Source organism: Cornus florida, unplaced genomic scaffold (genome assembly GCF_030987335.1).
Source record: "Cornus florida cultivar Cherokee Brave unplaced genomic scaffold, ASM3098733v1 CherokeeBrave_3.0.0_Hap2_Chr10, whole genome shotgun sequence".
Lineage (NCBI taxonomy): Eukaryota > Viridiplantae > Streptophyta > Magnoliopsida > Cornales > Cornaceae > Cornus > Cornus florida.
Genome location: NW_026775580.1, coordinates 102,958,068 through 102,975,682, shown reverse-complemented (window position 1 = coordinate 102,975,682; position 17,615 = coordinate 102,958,068). Strand labels below are relative to the sequence as shown.

Below are 17,615 nucleotides of genomic sequence, written 5' to 3'. Positions count from 1 at the left end.
AAGGGGGTGAATTGACAAGCCATTGATTTGAAGGAAAAAAATGCCACGTGTCAATATTAATTAAATAAATTCATCTTTCGAAGATTTAATTGATGTATGATTGAATGGGAAGGCATGGCTTAATTAATTGTCAGTTGGCTTGAATTGATGGTGGCAACGACTTTCAGATGACATTTGATTCATCAAAACAATGAAAACAAATGATGAAGCCATATTTGTTTTCATGTATATCTTCCGACTTGTTCCATTGGCACTTTGTCTCCGTCCAAGAGTTTTAGGACCCTAACAACTTTTGTTTTGGTTTTTTGATTTCCAAACATAGTACCAATACATCGGACAAAAGATAGGGGACCCATGCCCTTACCAGTGTTTCACGAGAGAGAGAGAGAGAGACTTATGTATGTTTATGGTCCTACGGATGCATGTAATATAGATACTTGTTGTGTAAGAAGTTTCATGCCAAAGAATGGAAATGCAAGAGAAGGAAACAAGTGTAAACTAGTGACGTGGGGTTTACGGGAAAAAGGATACTGACGTGGAGTTTACGGGAAAAAGGATACTGACGTGGAGTTTACGGAAAAAAGGATACACATGTGGAGGTAAAGTTGTATACATCTAACCCTAACTCCCCCGCAATTGTTATTTATATGCATATTCATGCATCAATAAGAACTTTGGAGACCTTAGATCTGTGATTAGCTCGAAATCAGCGCATATATACACACGCATGAGAGATGCTGAGAAAACTCCCGCAATTGTTATTTATATACACATTCATGCATCAATAAGAACTTTGGAGACCTTAGATCTGTGATTAGCTCGAAATCAGCGCATGTATATACACACACATGAGAGATGCTGAGAATGATTGAACCTATATAGATATAATTGAAACTTAATTCCGCTAATTGTCATTTAGATGCTGATGGTGATTTATACAAACTATAGTTACATTAAACACTTCTCACCAAATATATTTTTAGCTTCATAACCAAGGACTCGAGAACTTCAACTCGCTAAACCTGTCATCATTGATCTAAATTCTTCAAAATCCACAAACCCATCGCCATTTTTATCAACCCCACCTATCATCTTGCGACACTCTCCAAGGTCACAATTATCACATCCAAGGCGAATCAGAACTTGCTGCAACTCTTCAGCTGATATGAATCCATTCTTGTCCGAATCAAAAATGAGAAAAGCATCCATGAGATGATGATCACCACCAGGCCCAGACCCTTCTTCGCTACCCTTGTTCAAGACAACATTCATGAATTCATCAATGTCCACGAACCCATCTCCGTTACAATCCATCTCTCTCACCATTCCTTCCGCTTCCTTGGTGGCGGTGGACCTCTCATGGCCGAGGCTCAAGAGCACTTCACTGAGCTCTAAGGGAGACAACTTTCCATCCCCATTTGCATCGATGAATTTGAACACTTGTTTCAACTGGTTAGAGACCTCCATGGCTGCAAAAGACGATGATAACCAATTCAAATCAGAAAACATGCTCTTGGGTTTTCTTTTTTCGCACCTCTCATCTCCTTTCAAGACATTGAATTGTTGTTGAAGAAACTTCCTAGTGAACTTATGCATTGACCTAAAGCAAGTTTTACAAGAATCAAGCATGGTTTGATGAGAGAGAGAGAGGCACAGGAAGAAGTGGCAATGGAGATGATAGCTATAATGAAGAGATGGATATATGATTAGGTCAATTTCTTCGTCAAATGAAAAAGTAGTAGTCTTTTGTGATAATTTCAAGGGCTGTGATTTGAAACAAACTTTGTCATCTTTTAATAATTCCACGGCTACAAGGGCCTACAGAGACCGAGCACTCTCTTGGATTCTTTTCAACCCTTCTATATCCAGAATTCCTCATTTTACAGTACTTTGTTAAATATAATAATACATATGTGCGTGTATGTGAGTGTGAGTGTGTGTGTGCATATATTAATATATATATAGAGAGAGTGGTACTCGGTTTAGACAGTCATCCAAGGTGGTGAGGTATTGTGTTGCTGTTGTTCTTTTTGTGTTGTTTGTTTTCTTTGGGTTGCTGTTGTAAAAATAAAAAATAAAATAAAATAAAATCCAAGGTGGTGCTGATCAAGTCTTGTAAATTGGATGCCGGAAGAGTTAAATTAGAACTGCCGGCATTTCATTTTCAACTCCAATTTTATTTTTTATTTTTCCTTTTTTCTAAATATATATATATATATATATATATATATGCATGTTGTCAATAGCGGACCCAGAAATATAATCTGGGGCCTAATATATTCTGGGGTGGTATGAATTCCAATTCAAATAAACTCCTTGGATAAATTTTATGAAACTGGGGTGCTGATCCAAACAGTTTATTCATGAATTCTAAAATTTATCCAAACAGTTTATTTGAAATTTATCCAAACAATTTATCCCAAAAAATAGTAATACCAGTGTTTTTTTTTTTTTTTTTTTTTTTTTTTTTTGGGACTGGGTTAAAATTAACTATAATAATTTTTTTGGGGGCGCCCAAGCCCCCGCCCTTGCTGATGTTGTGGTCTCCGCAAGTGAAGGAGTCATTGTTTGACTGAGTTATATATATATATATATATTCGTAGATTTGGTGTTCTTTCACTTATAATTATTTTTTTTAACAATGGAGAAGCACTGGGAAAAACCTATATCTCCCCTACTTACAAATAATACTATTTAACTGCAATGATGGGAAATTTGTTCCTTTAGGTCTAAAGCAAAGAAAATTTTGATCTGTAGATGCAGCAAGAGCATATGTGATGATCTAAGTGAGATCTCTTTCAATAACAATAAACATAAATTTACACACTGGTTATGTGAAATTGGATTGAAATTGTACTGGGATTGCAATTTCATAATATTACAATTTTACCAATCCAATTTCAAATAAACTGTTTGGATAAATTTTAGAATTAAAATGTAATTGAATTCCAATTCCAATTTTATTGTTTGGATAACAACATTGATTTGAAATTGAATTAAACAAAATAATTAAAATTAAATTTTGATGATCACCTTCATCCAATTTTATCAACTATATTAGAATTTTTATTCAGCAAATAAGATTGAATAGTCACACTCTAAAATATGCATTTAAAATTATCACAGCATGTAGTTATAAATATATATTTTTTGTATATTGCCTCCAAAATTTTAATAACTTTTTTTTTCATTTTTTTTCTTTTTTTGTACAAATTAAGTAATTAAGTAAATTGGTGTATGAATGATTGAAGCAGAATGAAAAAAATGTTGCCCTATATGTTTTCAAATTAACATCATCTATTATTCAGCGTGAAAAAAAAATTCAAATGTTCCGGAAAACATTTTCTATTATTCAGTGAGAAAAAAAATAAAATAAAAAATCAGCGTCTAACAGACAAAAAAAAAAAAAAAAAAGAAATAGATAGGCTGCCAGGACCACATGACCCACATTACCTTTTCTATTATTCAGTGAGAAAAAAATAAAAATAAAACAAAGCTCCAAAAAAAATAAAAAATCAGCGTTTAAACAAAATTAAAAACGGCTGCCTGGACCACATTACCCATATTACCTTTCTTCTTGTACATACATACGTCCCACTCAGAACACTTACGCCATTACCCTTCTTTTATTTATTTTTTTCGTACATGCGAAAACGAGATGGACCTAATTCTTTCTTCAAACTTATCTATAAGTTTATCTCTTTTCTCATATTTTTTAATGTAAAATAATCATGTACATATATATATACACAAATATATAAACACCGGTGGCAACGTAACAATTCCCAAACTCACATGCCGCATATTACCACAAAGTTAACGGCTATTTAATAGTGTATTAGGGAATAAAGACAGGATACAAAAATGCCATTTTATCATAAATAAAATAAAAGGATAAAACGGGTGGGTCAAAAATCACTTCAACCGAGATAGGCAAATATAACCAACAAAACATAAACAATGATAAAAAAATGGAGCACTTTATCAAACCCTAGAACAGCAACGAACAGTGAGTGATGTCCAAGTTTATACATATAATAATCCATTTACCAAGTATAAATGTTTTTCTAGAAGACAGTAATACATAAATCATATTCACCCAATAAAGTAGCCATTAATAAGAGTGGGACATGATATAAAGCTTATCCCTTCATCAATCATTAAACTATTGGGACCGTCTTATCATCAACACTAATTACGTGAAAAAACATCATCCTTGTTTGGAGACCATAGTCCAAGACATGGAAATTGAATTTTGACATTCTGATAGCCCACCACCTGCAAAAGTGTACTGCACAACCCACAGAGAGTTCAAAAAAAAAAAAAAAAAAAAAAAAAAAAACTGATTTTAATGCTTAAATGATCTGTTCTCTGTACATAAAGTTATTGTTTTGAAACTCACTCACGAAAACAAACACCAAATTGACATACAACATCAAAATTCCTACCACCATCTATGGATTTTTCTAAAAAAATTAAAAGAAAAACAAGGCTAACTTGTTATACATTATCAGACTATATTATTCTATAAAAGTGAAGAAGAAAATGGAAAATGCAAAACCTGGATAAAAATATCGTACATCTAAAACTGTGAGGTCAGCGATTGCCAAGATCAACACGATCGAAGTAAAATGGGACCAACGGATGAGCTGAGCATCTCACTGAGTGCCACCTGAACCTCACTTGACCCGTGCTCACAACTTACCAAGCTCGATAGTAGGGGGAAGAAGCGAGCCAAGTTCCTTTTGAGTGACAGACCTTCTAAAGCACATAAAGCCTCGAGAGTTGTCACAATAAGAGGTGCACGTGCAGCCAACTCTCTTCGTTTCCCAGAACCTAAAGGAATTAGCCAATGGGCCTGCCCACCAAGAGATGACTCGGAAGTGTGTCCGTGTCCGGCGCATGAAATTTCAATATAGAATTGTAGCACCTCCTGACAAAGGTCAACAAGGTAAGACTCCACTTTGGTCTCTTCATAACTTGGAGGCCTATCCAGTGTGAGATTCTGTAAAAATGTGAGGCAAATTTGATAAGACTCGTTCTCAAGGCGTAACAATGGAGGGTCCTGCATTTGAGTCATGGTGCCAAGCTCTTGTAGCTTTACGCGAAGAGTAGAATTACTATTTATCTCATGAGCATGAAATGCCACAGCATGAACAGCATCAAAGAGGACTAAGGTGTTTTTCACTGAAAGTTGAGCTCTGTACATGTTGTAGATATCCATCACCGCCTGCCAAATTTAATAAGAAAAAGCTCATTTCCAATCTTTTGAAAAGCTGAAGTGGTAGCATAAATCACACTGGAGTATGCATTAAAACTAAGATTTAATGTCGTAAATTTTCTCTAATTTTCCTGACAAGATGTTTGCTTCTAATAACTTTTATTTTTTCCATTACTCCTTTTTTATAGGTTCTGTGTTTCACATGCACACATTTTAGAGGCAAAGAACACAATACAAATATGTTTCAGCAAGATGATTATCCTTTAATAATTAAAAGTGTATCCCACTCTCCATTAAGAAGTTATTTGGACAATAATACACCCTACATTTACATACTAAGAACGATTATTATAAGCAATATTGCATTATTCTAAAGCCAATGTAAAACATGATCTGAAAGCTAGGTTAAAAAAAAAAAAGACAAGAAAAGCCTCAACTTTTTCCATATACTAAGTTCCTGAAAAATGTTCACAGATAAACTGAACCAGACAGGTATTTTTTCTGCCCATTTGTGTCCTATTTTTGGTTGAATACGCGGATGAAGATTGTTTTTGAAGTTCAAGAGTGACTCAATCATCACTTGGGAAAACGTAAATTGAGTAGATTTTGAAAAATAGTTTCAAAAGTTGTTAAAATGTTTTTGAAATGGTGGGACGGAAAAAAGTTAATCAAGTTTTGAGTGCTTTCTACTGAAACAGCATGTTTAACACCAGTATACAAAATTGAACATTGGTATTCAACTTTAAAAGGGAGTTGAGCATCAGTAGTCATATATAAACACTAACATGCAGGCAGAAAATGAAGTTGAGCATAGTAATCTACGACAGCATATCAAAAGAAATAAGAATTCTAGTTTCCGAAGTCTGTCACAATTGGTTTCTAACTTATCTCAAACTTCTATCATCTTTCCTGATTAGAATTAAGGTGTGACACTCTTATATAAACATCTCACATAATAAACATCTATGTATTGTTAAGAAATTCATGCACCCACTTTGCCCCTATAGGGAATTGAACCCTCGACCTTCTACTTTAAAAGGTGAGGAAGTGCCACTAGGCTAGAGGCGTTGGTGTTACTGTCCCATGACTTCTCCCATTTGTTTTTTAACGTCAAAATGATCTCTATACTTGTTTATTTAAATTTGATTATGTGTTTGATTTGCTTTAGAATTGGAACTCCACCTCACCACACCCCCCCCACCCCCGCGCCGATGTTTGTTTCACAAAAGAGAATCAAGTTGGTCATTCTGCTGCAGAACTCTCAAAATCCATGACTTCAAAAGCCTCAAAATGAAGAGGTGTCCTCACACCCCCATAGCTATCTGAGAACACTGCAGCTCCAATACACCATGGTTGTGCCCATCCGCCCGACACCAACTAATCCTCCCGTAACGCCTTCCCACTAGATCCTGCACTAAAACATGCTCCAAAATCCGACTGCAAACCATCCTCAACATTATAGGACAGGGAAGAGACCGAGGGAAACACTATTGTGATATCAATCCTACAAACCACTTGTTTTTCCCACATCAGAAGGATACTTCCCCCTCCAGTCAAATCTATTTAAGTGATCAACTGCTTCCGCAGAAGATCCTTTCTCAAGAAGAATAGTTAATCTGTAGTTACTTTCAAGCCTCTCAATATGATAAGAGTTCTCTTACTAAACTTGACATTATAGACTTACTTCCATAAATGAATGGCTTTATTATACATACACAGTGACTTTGTGAGTGGAAATCTAAAAGCATATAATTTAATAATGCCGACACAAACCATGTCAACCTTATCATTGAACAAATTCCTATATATGGTTGCACATCAAGATACTTCAGAATATCTAAAACCAAAGATATAAAAGTGTCTACCTGAATCAATAAAAGTTGAACAGCAGCTCGGCACTTAGCATCAGAAATAGCAGCATAGAGATTGTGTCCCCTTAAACTCTCTGAATCATCATCGTCCATCCCAGATGCAGAAACCTCTCCATCATTCTCGCTAGTTAAAGTCTCCTCATGGCTTCTAACCATATTATCTCCATTTAAAATATAGGAGAAATCAGGAAGTGTCGTGTTAGCTGCTTCTTTGAGGGATATAACTACTTCCAGCCACTTACTATCAGAAAAAAATTCTCCAGCATTGCTCATCATTCGGACAAATGCAGCAATACCAATACCAGCGAGGCTTTGGTGAGGACGCTTGATAAAACTTACCAATAGCATCAAGACTTTCCCCAACAGAGGATTTACAGTACTGTAAAACTTAACAAAAAGATCTACAACTAGTTGGAGGGCTAATGTGCATGTTTCATAGAGCCATGAGTCTTGATCAAGTTCACCCATATCACTACCAGTTCCCTGCCCAGGCGACTCTCCACCCGAAGGATCAATAGCATGCCGGACATAGTCAAATAATGGAAATAGGACAGATTCAAAGACTCTCTCCCACAAAGGTAGAGAGAAAAGATGGCCATGGTTGCGTAAAGTATCAAAGAGCACTTGCAGGGCACTCTTTCTGATTTCAGGCCTTGGGTCAAAGCTAAGTTCAGATAGTCCTGGACAAGGAAAAGACAAGGCATTATAAAATAACATAAAAAGTATATCCGAGTTTAAAAAAGAAGCCATACATAACATTCCGAAAATATAAACAAGCTTGAATTCTTCTTACCAGCCAACAACGGAAACCAAAAATAGAGATGATCTTCCTTCTCTGCCAACTCCAGGTTGTCATGCTTTTTATCTTTTGCTTCTTGAGGTGAAGACGTAGAGATCTTTCCAGAAGCTTCTTTGTCCTTATTCCTTGAGGAGAAGCCTAAATCACCTTCAGCAAGCTTCACAGCACAGAATCGAAGGAAAGCAATTGCATTGAGACTAGTGTCTTTGTTGAATCTAGTATTAGTGAATGCGATCAGACAATTCACGAAATCAGTGAAGGTGGTGGTTTCAGTCTCTGTAATATATGGGAAATAATCTCGAACAATTTTTTCAATTATTTCAAAGGCCAAGAGTACAATGTTTTTGTGGTCATCATAAGCTGCAGTTGTGAAGACCTGGAAAATGTTTGCAGACAAAAACATCAACAATGTGCTTAGCATGAAGATCAACTGAATTTAATTGATAAATGATATGATACACTAAAACCATGAACATGGTTTCAATCCATCATATTGACATGAGAAGGAAAAAAAAAAAAAAAAAAATATAGAGATTAGACAGATTTTAGTACCATGAACATGCTCTTCCATCCTGACTTGACATTATTAACACGAGATAAGACCATTTGAGCGACACATCTGACGATTAGTTCTCTGATCTCAACGGCATTACTCTTACGCATAACAATTACAAAAGGCTTCATAAACTCATTCTGGAAATTATAATTAGCCAATTCTTCCCTCTCTAAGAATTTCATTGATAATTGGCGCAAAGAATCCATTGCGAAAATTGCAATTGAAAGGTTTTCAGAACATCCAATTGTCACAAAAAAGTCAGAGAGTACATGCCATATGCTTGACCACACAAGCCTGATACGGTTCATGTTATAGTGCCTGTTCAAAAGAGAGAAATCAAATATAAATTTTTGCAATTGTTTGAAAGCAGCATCTGCATACCAACAACAACATGAAATAATCGGTAAGGAATGCTCAAAGGAGTAACAAGATAAAGTAAGGATGATTTGTACGCAATCTCAACTATCTTCATGAGGCTGAAAACCCGTGGATCAGATGTAGACCGCAGCTCTTCCATAGAGACCTTGCAGAGAGCCTTGACAAAGTCGATTATTGCCTCACTGTTTAATTTTTGACTCCATGTGAATATGCGACTCATTTCTGAGCTTCCAACTTGTTCCAACATATTCAAGTTAGAGACTAAGTTGTTCATCTGTTCAGATGTAAGTACCCCAGAAGCATTGACACCAATACCAGCACTATCATATGAACCCCTTCTCACAGCAGCAGCTGCATACTGAATCTTCCCTTGTCCCTTCTTTTTCAGAACAGGAAGGACATTTGACTTGGTTTGTTTCGATTTTTCTAAATCATTCTGAGGAGATGCAAAGAAAGTAGCATCTGGAGGAGCGCCCTCTCCCAGGAGATGCAAATGCTCAAACCGAGATACACATGTCAAAATATGCTCCCAAGCTTCCTGTAAGTAATTTCCATCTTCATCTGCAATTGTAACTATTGCCTGTTGAATAAAGAATGCCAGGTCATAATGCCAGATCCACAAGCAAATGGTCAATTGCTTAGATTGAAGACTTTATAGAAATTATACATTGTAGTCCATTTAAATACCAAAGGTAGTATTTACGTTGTTAATACCGATTACACAGTTTATAGTGACCTATAGATGCACCCGTGAGGAGAGGAAGATTGATTTGCATAGAAGGAAGAGACAAAGAAGCCAACCTAAATTAACATGGAATGACATGATAAGAAATGATTATAAAAAATTACATCTAATAGGAGATATGGCCTATGATAGAAAAGAGTGGAAAAGAGAATCCAGGCTGCTGACCCCATTTGTATGGGATAAAGGCAAGGATGATGATGATACACAGTCTATAGTGAGCAGACCATATGGAAGTGATCCTTTCTTGGTTCTTAATGTCTGGGCACATTATTCCACTTACCATATTTTTTTTTTGATAAGTAAGAATTTATTAAAAACGCTCAAAAAGGGGAGCGGAAACCAAAGATACAAAACATAAGGCTAAAGGGCACCTTAGACCTTAAGAGAGGCCAAAAAAACAATAATTTCCTCCGTAAATCTATAATCTCTCCCTGAAACCCAGGAAAAAAAGAGTACAAATAACAGAAAACTTAAGCATAGAAACAGGCATTATTCCACTTACCATATTAATTATTCGCACATTAAATTACCCCTGTACATTCCACAAGCACACAAACTACGAAAATATTGTCCTGTATTTGTGATTACCAAAAAAAAATTCATAATCAAGCTATTGATTCAAGTAACATCATTGATTATAGAGCAAGCATGGTCTATTATCTAATGTCTTTTACCTGTTACTTTTCTGCATTGGTTTTAAAGTTATGTAGATATAGAATTAGGCTCCGTTTGTTTCGATGTAAAATATTTTCTTCAAAAAATATTTTCCTTTTTCAGGTAAAATATTTTCTTTATTTTTACTTTTTTGGTGTTTGGTAAAGGTCTATGCGTCAGCCATGTTAAACTGTAAATAATCCAAACCTGATAAAGGTTAATCCACACCCTCTACTTTCAAGTTGGATTCAAGTTGTGTCAAGAATTGCCAACACTTATTATAAGTTACTTGGTTTTAGTGTATGTAATGTCTAAATGGGTTGCAACCTTTCTAACATTTTCAATGAGATGCTTATTTATTAATAAATAAATTTATTTGCTCTAAACCCATTGCTATGCCTTGTCAAAGGATTTTGCTAACTACAGAAAAGAGGACCTTCTGCAAGTTCTTTGCCAACCAAAGTTTTAAGATGAATCATTAAATGATCATTGATTCTAACAGCCAACACAACAACTGTCCATTTACTTCAGCAAAGAGTAGAACACGGGGAAACAAACCATTTTCTTTGCTCTCTTTGTGGTAACTTTGCGTTAGCTTTGAAATCATTATGAATCATTGAGAGCGATCATAAATTGGAAAAGCCGCTCATTTTCTTTTGGTAATAGTATTGATTCAAGAATTTAATATTTCTTAAAAATTGATAACTTTTTTAATAAATTAAAACACTTAAATTTAGTATCTAGCTAGTTTAGGATTGCTTTTTGATAACCTGAAGAAACAAGCAACGTTTTTATGCTGTGGTCCAAGCAAACATATGTTTATTAAACGTAAGCTTACTGCATCCTTTTTTAGGCTATCAAACTGAGACTTTAGCTCTTTTAGAAGACCATCAAGAAAGCCATTCTATGAAGTTGAAAAGTATGCATGTCAGAGGGATTATGGACTGAAGGCAGTAAATTAGGTCCATGGCTTCATGGTCATACGAGGTAACTTTTGTCTTTCTCTAGAGTGATAGTTTAGAGAATCCTTCACCAAATGCAGAGGCTGACTTCTTGGTCAATAAAAGCCCAGAACTATTGAACGTTTTAATAGACAACATCAACTAAAAAGTTTGTCTAGGGGTTTTCTTAATGTTTCTTGCTTCCTTGTTCCATCAAGGATGCCCCATGCTTATCGTGCATACTTTTGCTCTCCACAATATAATTGTTTTCTTAATATATTACAGAGATCAACTAAAAAAAAAAAGCAGGCACTAATGGAGCATTTTTCTTCTGAACATTAAATAAATATGAAAAAAAAAATATATATTAGTAACCTACTACCATCAAATGCAAGAGATCTTATCCCCAAAAAAATAATCAACATAAAACATAATTTGTTCATTAACACCACAGAAGCACCAGTAATATCTCTCTCACTAACCAAAACATTTAAGCTCCTTGTTGCCAAGATTACAGATGAGGAGGAAATAAAAAACGAACCTTGATGGCATCTACATTTTTCTGTTTGATATCGGCAGGTGAGTGGAGGGAAGTGAACTTTGCTAGTGAAGTCACAAAAGCATCTCTATGAGTCTTCATAGACATTACTGCAGTAACATGAATAGCATAACGGAAGCCTTCAAGGCACTGGGCTATTACTACTTCATCATCACTTTGATCAAGAGGAACACTGAAGGCAGCCAACATAGGAGCCCAGCATACTTCAATCATGAATCTAAGGATCATGACATCTGTTGCTGCATAATAAACTGACCTAGAAATTGCCAAAGCAAGTAGACATCAACAATAAGATCTAAATGATTATCAGTTTTAGATGATGAAATACCAAATCAACAATGAATGAGAAAGAAGAGGGAAAAGAAAGAAAAACTCAACACCCACCCTCCTACTCGGTTCAGCTATATGAACCCTATTTCACAATCCATCCCTATTTAGAGTGATATCTTCCACTAAATCTTTGGCAATCATATCTACTTTTACAGCCTCATCTCATTGTCTTTTTGGCCTTTCTCTTATGGTCTTACCCTAAAGTGTCCTCAACTTGAACCAAATCCCTCTTGTTTTCAAGAAAGAACCATAGGGAAAAAAATTGATATGATTATCCAAAATCATGAAATAACTATCCTTTTGTAATGCATAAGAAATTGAAATGATAATAGTAGTAAGAATTGATATGGCTCAGCTGAAGACAAAGGAGAGATTAAATAACTAGAGGTTAAGTGATATGGCTCTGGTGAAGACATAGGGGAGAGAAAATAACAAGAGGTTAATGACTTGGCATAAAACAGCTATTATTATTATTAATTTTGATGAGTTGACTTAGCATAAAACATTATATGGCTCCAAATTTTGATGGAGTATAAGATTCGTAACCTTGAGTATTTGGGATAAGCTTAGTTCAATTATATGCCTTGCAAAGCATACAAGTTTTTAACGGCAACCAACGGCAGGTATCACAATCATTCATTTAGAACAAGGAAACAAATATGATCTTACTCAGTTTTGCGAGCTTTTTCTTTAAATTGTTCTTGCATGTGTCTGATGAGATCATCGCTGCTTTCCATATGCTTTTCTTCCCATCGTTTACGGACCACAATGTTTAATATACTGTCCAAGCCTAAAATTTTGTTTGAGTTTACAGACTGCTTCTGTTGAAGATCCAAATCACCTCCTTTCATTTTAATCTCATTTCTTGATATTCGTTCAAACAATGATCTCAAATACTCCTCAGGTAAATCTTTTCCATCATCTATACCACGATTATTTCTTATAAAATCATCAGCCGACATCTGCATAATTTGACGACAAAAGCAGAATAAACATAACTTCATCAAAATTCTCTGTTAAACAATTTAAATCCATTATGAACATACCTTGTTCTTAACCATAGGATTATGAGCATCAGTGTTGAGTAATATAACGGAGTAAGCAAGGACGTAGGCAGTGTCTGCACTAGTGAATGCCTTGGGATTACATTTGCAGTAACGTTCAGCAAACTTTTCCATGACACGGTCAATCTTTTGCGCCTCACCAGGCAACCTAAAACCCTGTAGAAAGGCTCTGATTGCCTCATCAAACTCCATACTGCGAAAGTCGAAGGAATCCACATATGCATGCATCACTTTCAGTGGCAACTCCTCCCTTTCCCCTAAATAGTCACCAATCAGAGTCTTGTTCAAACCAGATGCATTTTTGAGGAAAGCAGCAATCTCTTCCGGTGAGCTCCCCACCTTATTTGCATTTATCAAGAATTCAATACCTTTTTTGGGTTTCCGGTTAAAAAGAGATATACCTTCCTGCCATGAATTTTACATTAGATCCAAGTGGAAATTGCCAGATGAAATATATTGAAAAGAGAACTGCTTCCATTGAAGCATGTTATGGTTATTTACCTGAAGTTCAAGCTTGTAGGCCCGGCGCTGCTCAATTGCCAAAACACCAGAAACTTCACTGGAGGCTTCAGAATGAGAGTCTGATCCTTCAACAGGCTCATCCCCATTCCCGTTAGCCATTGGAAGATTTCCAGGTTCAGGGTTTTCAGCTGCTTCAGATTTCTTGGTAGAATGAGGATCTGGAATGCGCAACTGTTTGTTCATCCAGTCCCCCATTGATTTCAAAACAGCCACTAAACACTTCATGGCTTCAAGTTTCATGGTTGCATCCTGCTGTGGCAGCAATGAAGTGATAGCACCAGGAGGTACACCTTGAGCAGTTTTAAGAAGTCCATTGACCATTCTGGTAAGGATATAGATGAAAGGATAGGAGCACACACTTATCAATTGTCCAAAACAAACTCAGTCTAAGATGCTCTATCTTTTAAACAAAGAAAACGTGTCAATGTTCAATGACCTGTTCTACGAAATTGGAAAATTCTTCTATTGTCAATGTTTTCGCATAATTGAATCAAAAACAGAATTTAAACATGAAGCATTGAACAAATACCTCTCAAATATGTTTGATGAATTGACATCACAATCATAGTTAATAAATATATCTACCAATATCTGTGAATCAACGCAGAGTTTCTCAAGAAAACGAAGCACTATCAACTTCTGCTGAAAATTAGGTTGAGCAACATTTTCCAAAACCCTGAGAACAATCATAGGAAAAAATACACCAATCTCTGCCTTCAATCCAGCTCTAAATCTTGACACCAGGCTAATAAAAATGGAGCAAGAAAGCTGGAAAACAATCATAAGGGTCGATGCACTGTTCTTCAACAATGAGAGACACAAATACTGCTTAATGGCACCTAAAAATCTGTTTCAACACCGCAAAAATATATATACATCAGGAGACCATGAGTGAAAAATCTTGATACTTAATTACTAGAAATTTAAGTAGTAGCACATAAGCTTCATTACAGATTATATGTGGGAAGCAAGAATATTGCAAATAAAAGAATGAAATACTTTGAAGTAAGAACTTAACCAAAAGAGAGTATGCAACACACTGCAGGCAAGCGAAATGGTGAGAGCTGTTTGCTCATAAACCAAGAAGAAAATAACTAGTCAGAGTATGCATGACTGCTGAACCACACATGTTTCTTCGGAGACTTGAACCCCTGACCTCCCTTTAGGAAGTAAAAGGCCGATACCGCTAAGCCACTGACCCATTGGTATGTTTAAGCTCCCATAAGGGGGGAAAATGAAAAAGGCATTGCCTCAGGTCATGTTAGACAATATCAAGTTCAGTTATTCAACTAGGGCATTCTTTAGTAGAAAATCTACTGCAGGTAAACTTTCACGGAGCAGATGCATCAAATGAACAGGACTCATCGCAATCCGAGCTAAGGGTTTCAAATATAGAATATAGTGGCTTGCGCTGAAAGAAATGTCCATAAAAGTCCAATGATCAATTGATTACCAACAACAAAATCATTATCATCATCCTTGCCTTAATCCATATGAATAAGGTTGGCCCCATGAATTTTCTTTTTCCATTCTATTCTATTACAAAAAAATCTCACTAATATCCAACTCTTCACCATATTTGGCTCCATATATTCAGTTTTAGTTCTACAAAATAGTGAAACGAAATATAACTTAAGACATCATTTAGTTTAATAACCCAACTCACTGAAGAAGATAAGGGAACTAATGTGCACCTGAGTAATGAACTGAACACAATGCAGTAATATGAAGCACAATAACAGAGAAACATGAGTACCTTTCACTAGTCCTAAATATAGCCCCTGCATTTTCCAACAAAATCTTGAGCAACTCCAAGGCCACAATCTTCCCCCGCATCAACTGTGGGTCCGCCAATGCCTCCTTCGGTGGTGTCTTCATCGAGAGCTTACAAAGAGCTCGAAACACCAAAAACGCATCCCTGCGCAACTTGTTCCCAATCTGAACTTCCAAATCATCATCCCTCTCCAGCTCACCGTCTGCCAATTCGCCTTTTCGATCCTCCAATGCCGTCTTATACATACTAATCTCCCAATACTTCGCATCCAACATATCCTTATCTGTAGAATCCAACAAATCTGCCGGATTCGTCGACTCCACCGTCGGAGTGGTCTCAAACGCCCCATCATGCACTCCCGCCGAGGTTGAACCCTTCGGCGTTCCCGGATTCAACACCCCATCAATGTCCTGCATAATCCTCGTAATAAACCCCTGAACGAACATCGTCCCGTCGGCGTCCGCCTTCTCCGCCGGCTCCATCAGCTCCGCCACCACAATCGGCTGCACCGGCACAGTGGACGAGTCCGCCTCCATCCTCCTAAACACAATCACCAGCATCTGAATCAGCGACGCCTTGGCCGTCGTCTGATTCACCGCGTTCTTGCTCTCCAGATACACATCATAACAAGTCCTCACGATCTGCAACAAACAATCGCCGTGTATCCGCAGCGACACCGACGTCACCGCCGATAACAGCGTCCTGAGAACCAACAATTCAACCCCCTCGTCGCCCAAATCTTTACACTTACACACCGATTCGATCAGTTTCGCCAGCAGCTTCGCCTCGGGGCCACCGGTGGGGTCCGATTCGCCGTGGAGGAGGCCATGAGCGATCAATTTCTGAACACAATCAAGACCAGGTTCGGCGATCTTGAGATTTCCGGAACCACAGGCGTTGATGATGGGACTGAGAATGAGCTCTGATTCGGCGAGGGAGAATTCGGTGGCACCGCCGTCGTGGAGGACGCCGGGGAGGGATGAGGTGTCGGGCTCTGATTGGTCCGGTGAAGTGGGAGTGAGAGGTGGCTTTTCTGGGGAAGTGATTCGCTCGATAACGGCTTTGCACTGGTGAACAAGCTTGGAGTGTTTGCGCCACGAACCGTTCTTGATTATCTTTTCTAGGGTTGGGATTAGGATCTGATTGAGACGGGAATGGGCTTCCGGAGAAGCCATTCCCGGTGGGAGTTGAAAATTGGGTTCAGATCTGGAAATGGATTGGTTTTCGGTGAAGTCAGATGTTGATTAGAGAGTGAGAGAGTAGAAAGAGAGAAGCTCCAGATCGCGTTTTGCGTTGGATTTGCTCTTGTTTGGAAGTCCAAAGTTTAGACATACAAAATTTGCAGAGTATTATTTATTCATATTAAAATCTTTGAATTGCAGAGCACAGCAAATAGAATAAGGATGTACCAGTAATATACACAATTGCACACACATGTAAATGTAGCTTTGTTCATATTAAAATCTTCTTTGTTGTAACGCAACCTTCAGTACATTAGCTGATGGTAGGGATTGATTTGACTTAATTGACCTTCAAGTTTTCAATTTCCTTGTGTTAAGAAAATGAAAAAATTTGTTGTTTAAACTAACTATTCAAGTTAGGTTTTTGATATTTAAGATGCAATTGACTGGAGCTGAGTTTTCATGTGTCTTAAATTTAAAATAATTAAATATAAGTGGTTCGAAATCAATTTGAAAAGCTCGTCCAGTTTGCTAATTAAATTTGAACTCAAGCTTGGAGTAAACCAAAAAAAAATGGTGATTATTGTAGCTGTTTGCATTCTAGAGTCTAAACAAAGATTAATACAAAGTATTTGTTTACTAGTGGTGTTATTAAAGAGACCAAGAGTTGAGTAGAATTATTTGACATATATTATTGATTAGTCATTCATGTAAAATACAAAAAAATATAAAGCACCTCACTACTTTATATTTTGCATACATTACTAATTAAGATAAGGAATTATTTACAATTTTTTTTTTACTTTAAAAGCATTTTTCTTTCATTTTATTAAAAAATAGTAGTAATTTAAGAACCGACCAATATTATTGATTGGTCTTTATATTTTGCATACATTCTAATTAAAAATTCTTTACAATTTTTTTACTTTAAAAAGCATTTTTCTTTATTTTATTAAAAAATAGTAGCAATTTAAGAACCGAAATCAATTGTAACCAAATTCAATGTGGAAGCCCACCACC

The 17,615-nt window shown here is 36.5% G+C and overlaps 2 protein-coding genes across 2 annotated transcripts; both read right to left on the bottom strand.

The window, feature by feature from the left end:
• Positions 1–759: 759 nt before the first annotated feature.
• Positions 760–1,736, bottom strand: LOC132279589 (calmodulin-like). Its single transcript, XM_059781609.1, has one exon. The coding sequence runs from the start codon at positions 1,627–1,629 to the stop codon at positions 1,009–1,011; it is 621 nt and encodes a 206-aa protein (XP_059637592.1). The 5' UTR covers positions 1,630–1,736; the 3' UTR covers positions 760–1,008.
• Positions 1,737–4,329: 2,593 nt separating this feature from the next.
• LOC132276552 (brefeldin A-inhibited guanine nucleotide-exchange protein 2-like) lies at positions 4,330–16,854 on the bottom strand. Its single transcript, XM_059778015.1, has 11 exons — positions 15,397–16,854; positions 14,170–14,487; positions 13,620–13,962; positions 13,101–13,523; positions 12,724–13,016; positions 11,707–11,980; positions 8,900–9,405; positions 8,444–8,765; positions 7,886–8,267; positions 7,087–7,772; positions 4,330–5,230 (listed from the first exon to the last, which is right to left on the bottom strand). The coding sequence occupies exons 1-11, from the start codon at positions 16,587–16,589 to the stop codon at positions 4,613–4,615; spliced, it is 5,358 nt and encodes a 1,785-aa protein (XP_059633998.1). The 5' UTR covers positions 16,590–16,854; the 3' UTR covers positions 4,330–4,612.
• Positions 16,855–17,615: the final 761 nt, after the last annotated feature.

Bases quoted from the DNA above. Each gene is read 5' to 3' on its own strand.
- LOC132279589 (XM_059781609.1), bottom strand. From the start codon at position 1,629: ATGCTTGATTCTTGTAAAACTTGCTTTAGGTCAATGCATAAGTTCACT.
- LOC132276552 (XM_059778015.1), bottom strand. From the start codon at position 16,589: ATGGCTTCTCCGGAAGCCCATTCCCGTCTCAATCAGATCCTAATCCCA. The intron at 14,488-15,396 runs GTACTCATGTTT...GTGTTGAAACAG, and splicing joins ATATTTAGGACTAGTGAAAG to ATTTTTAGGTGCCATTAAGC. The intron at 8,268-8,443 runs GTACTAAAATCT...AACATTTTCCAG, and splicing joins GATGGAAGAGCATGTTCATG to GTCTTCACAACTGCAGCTTA.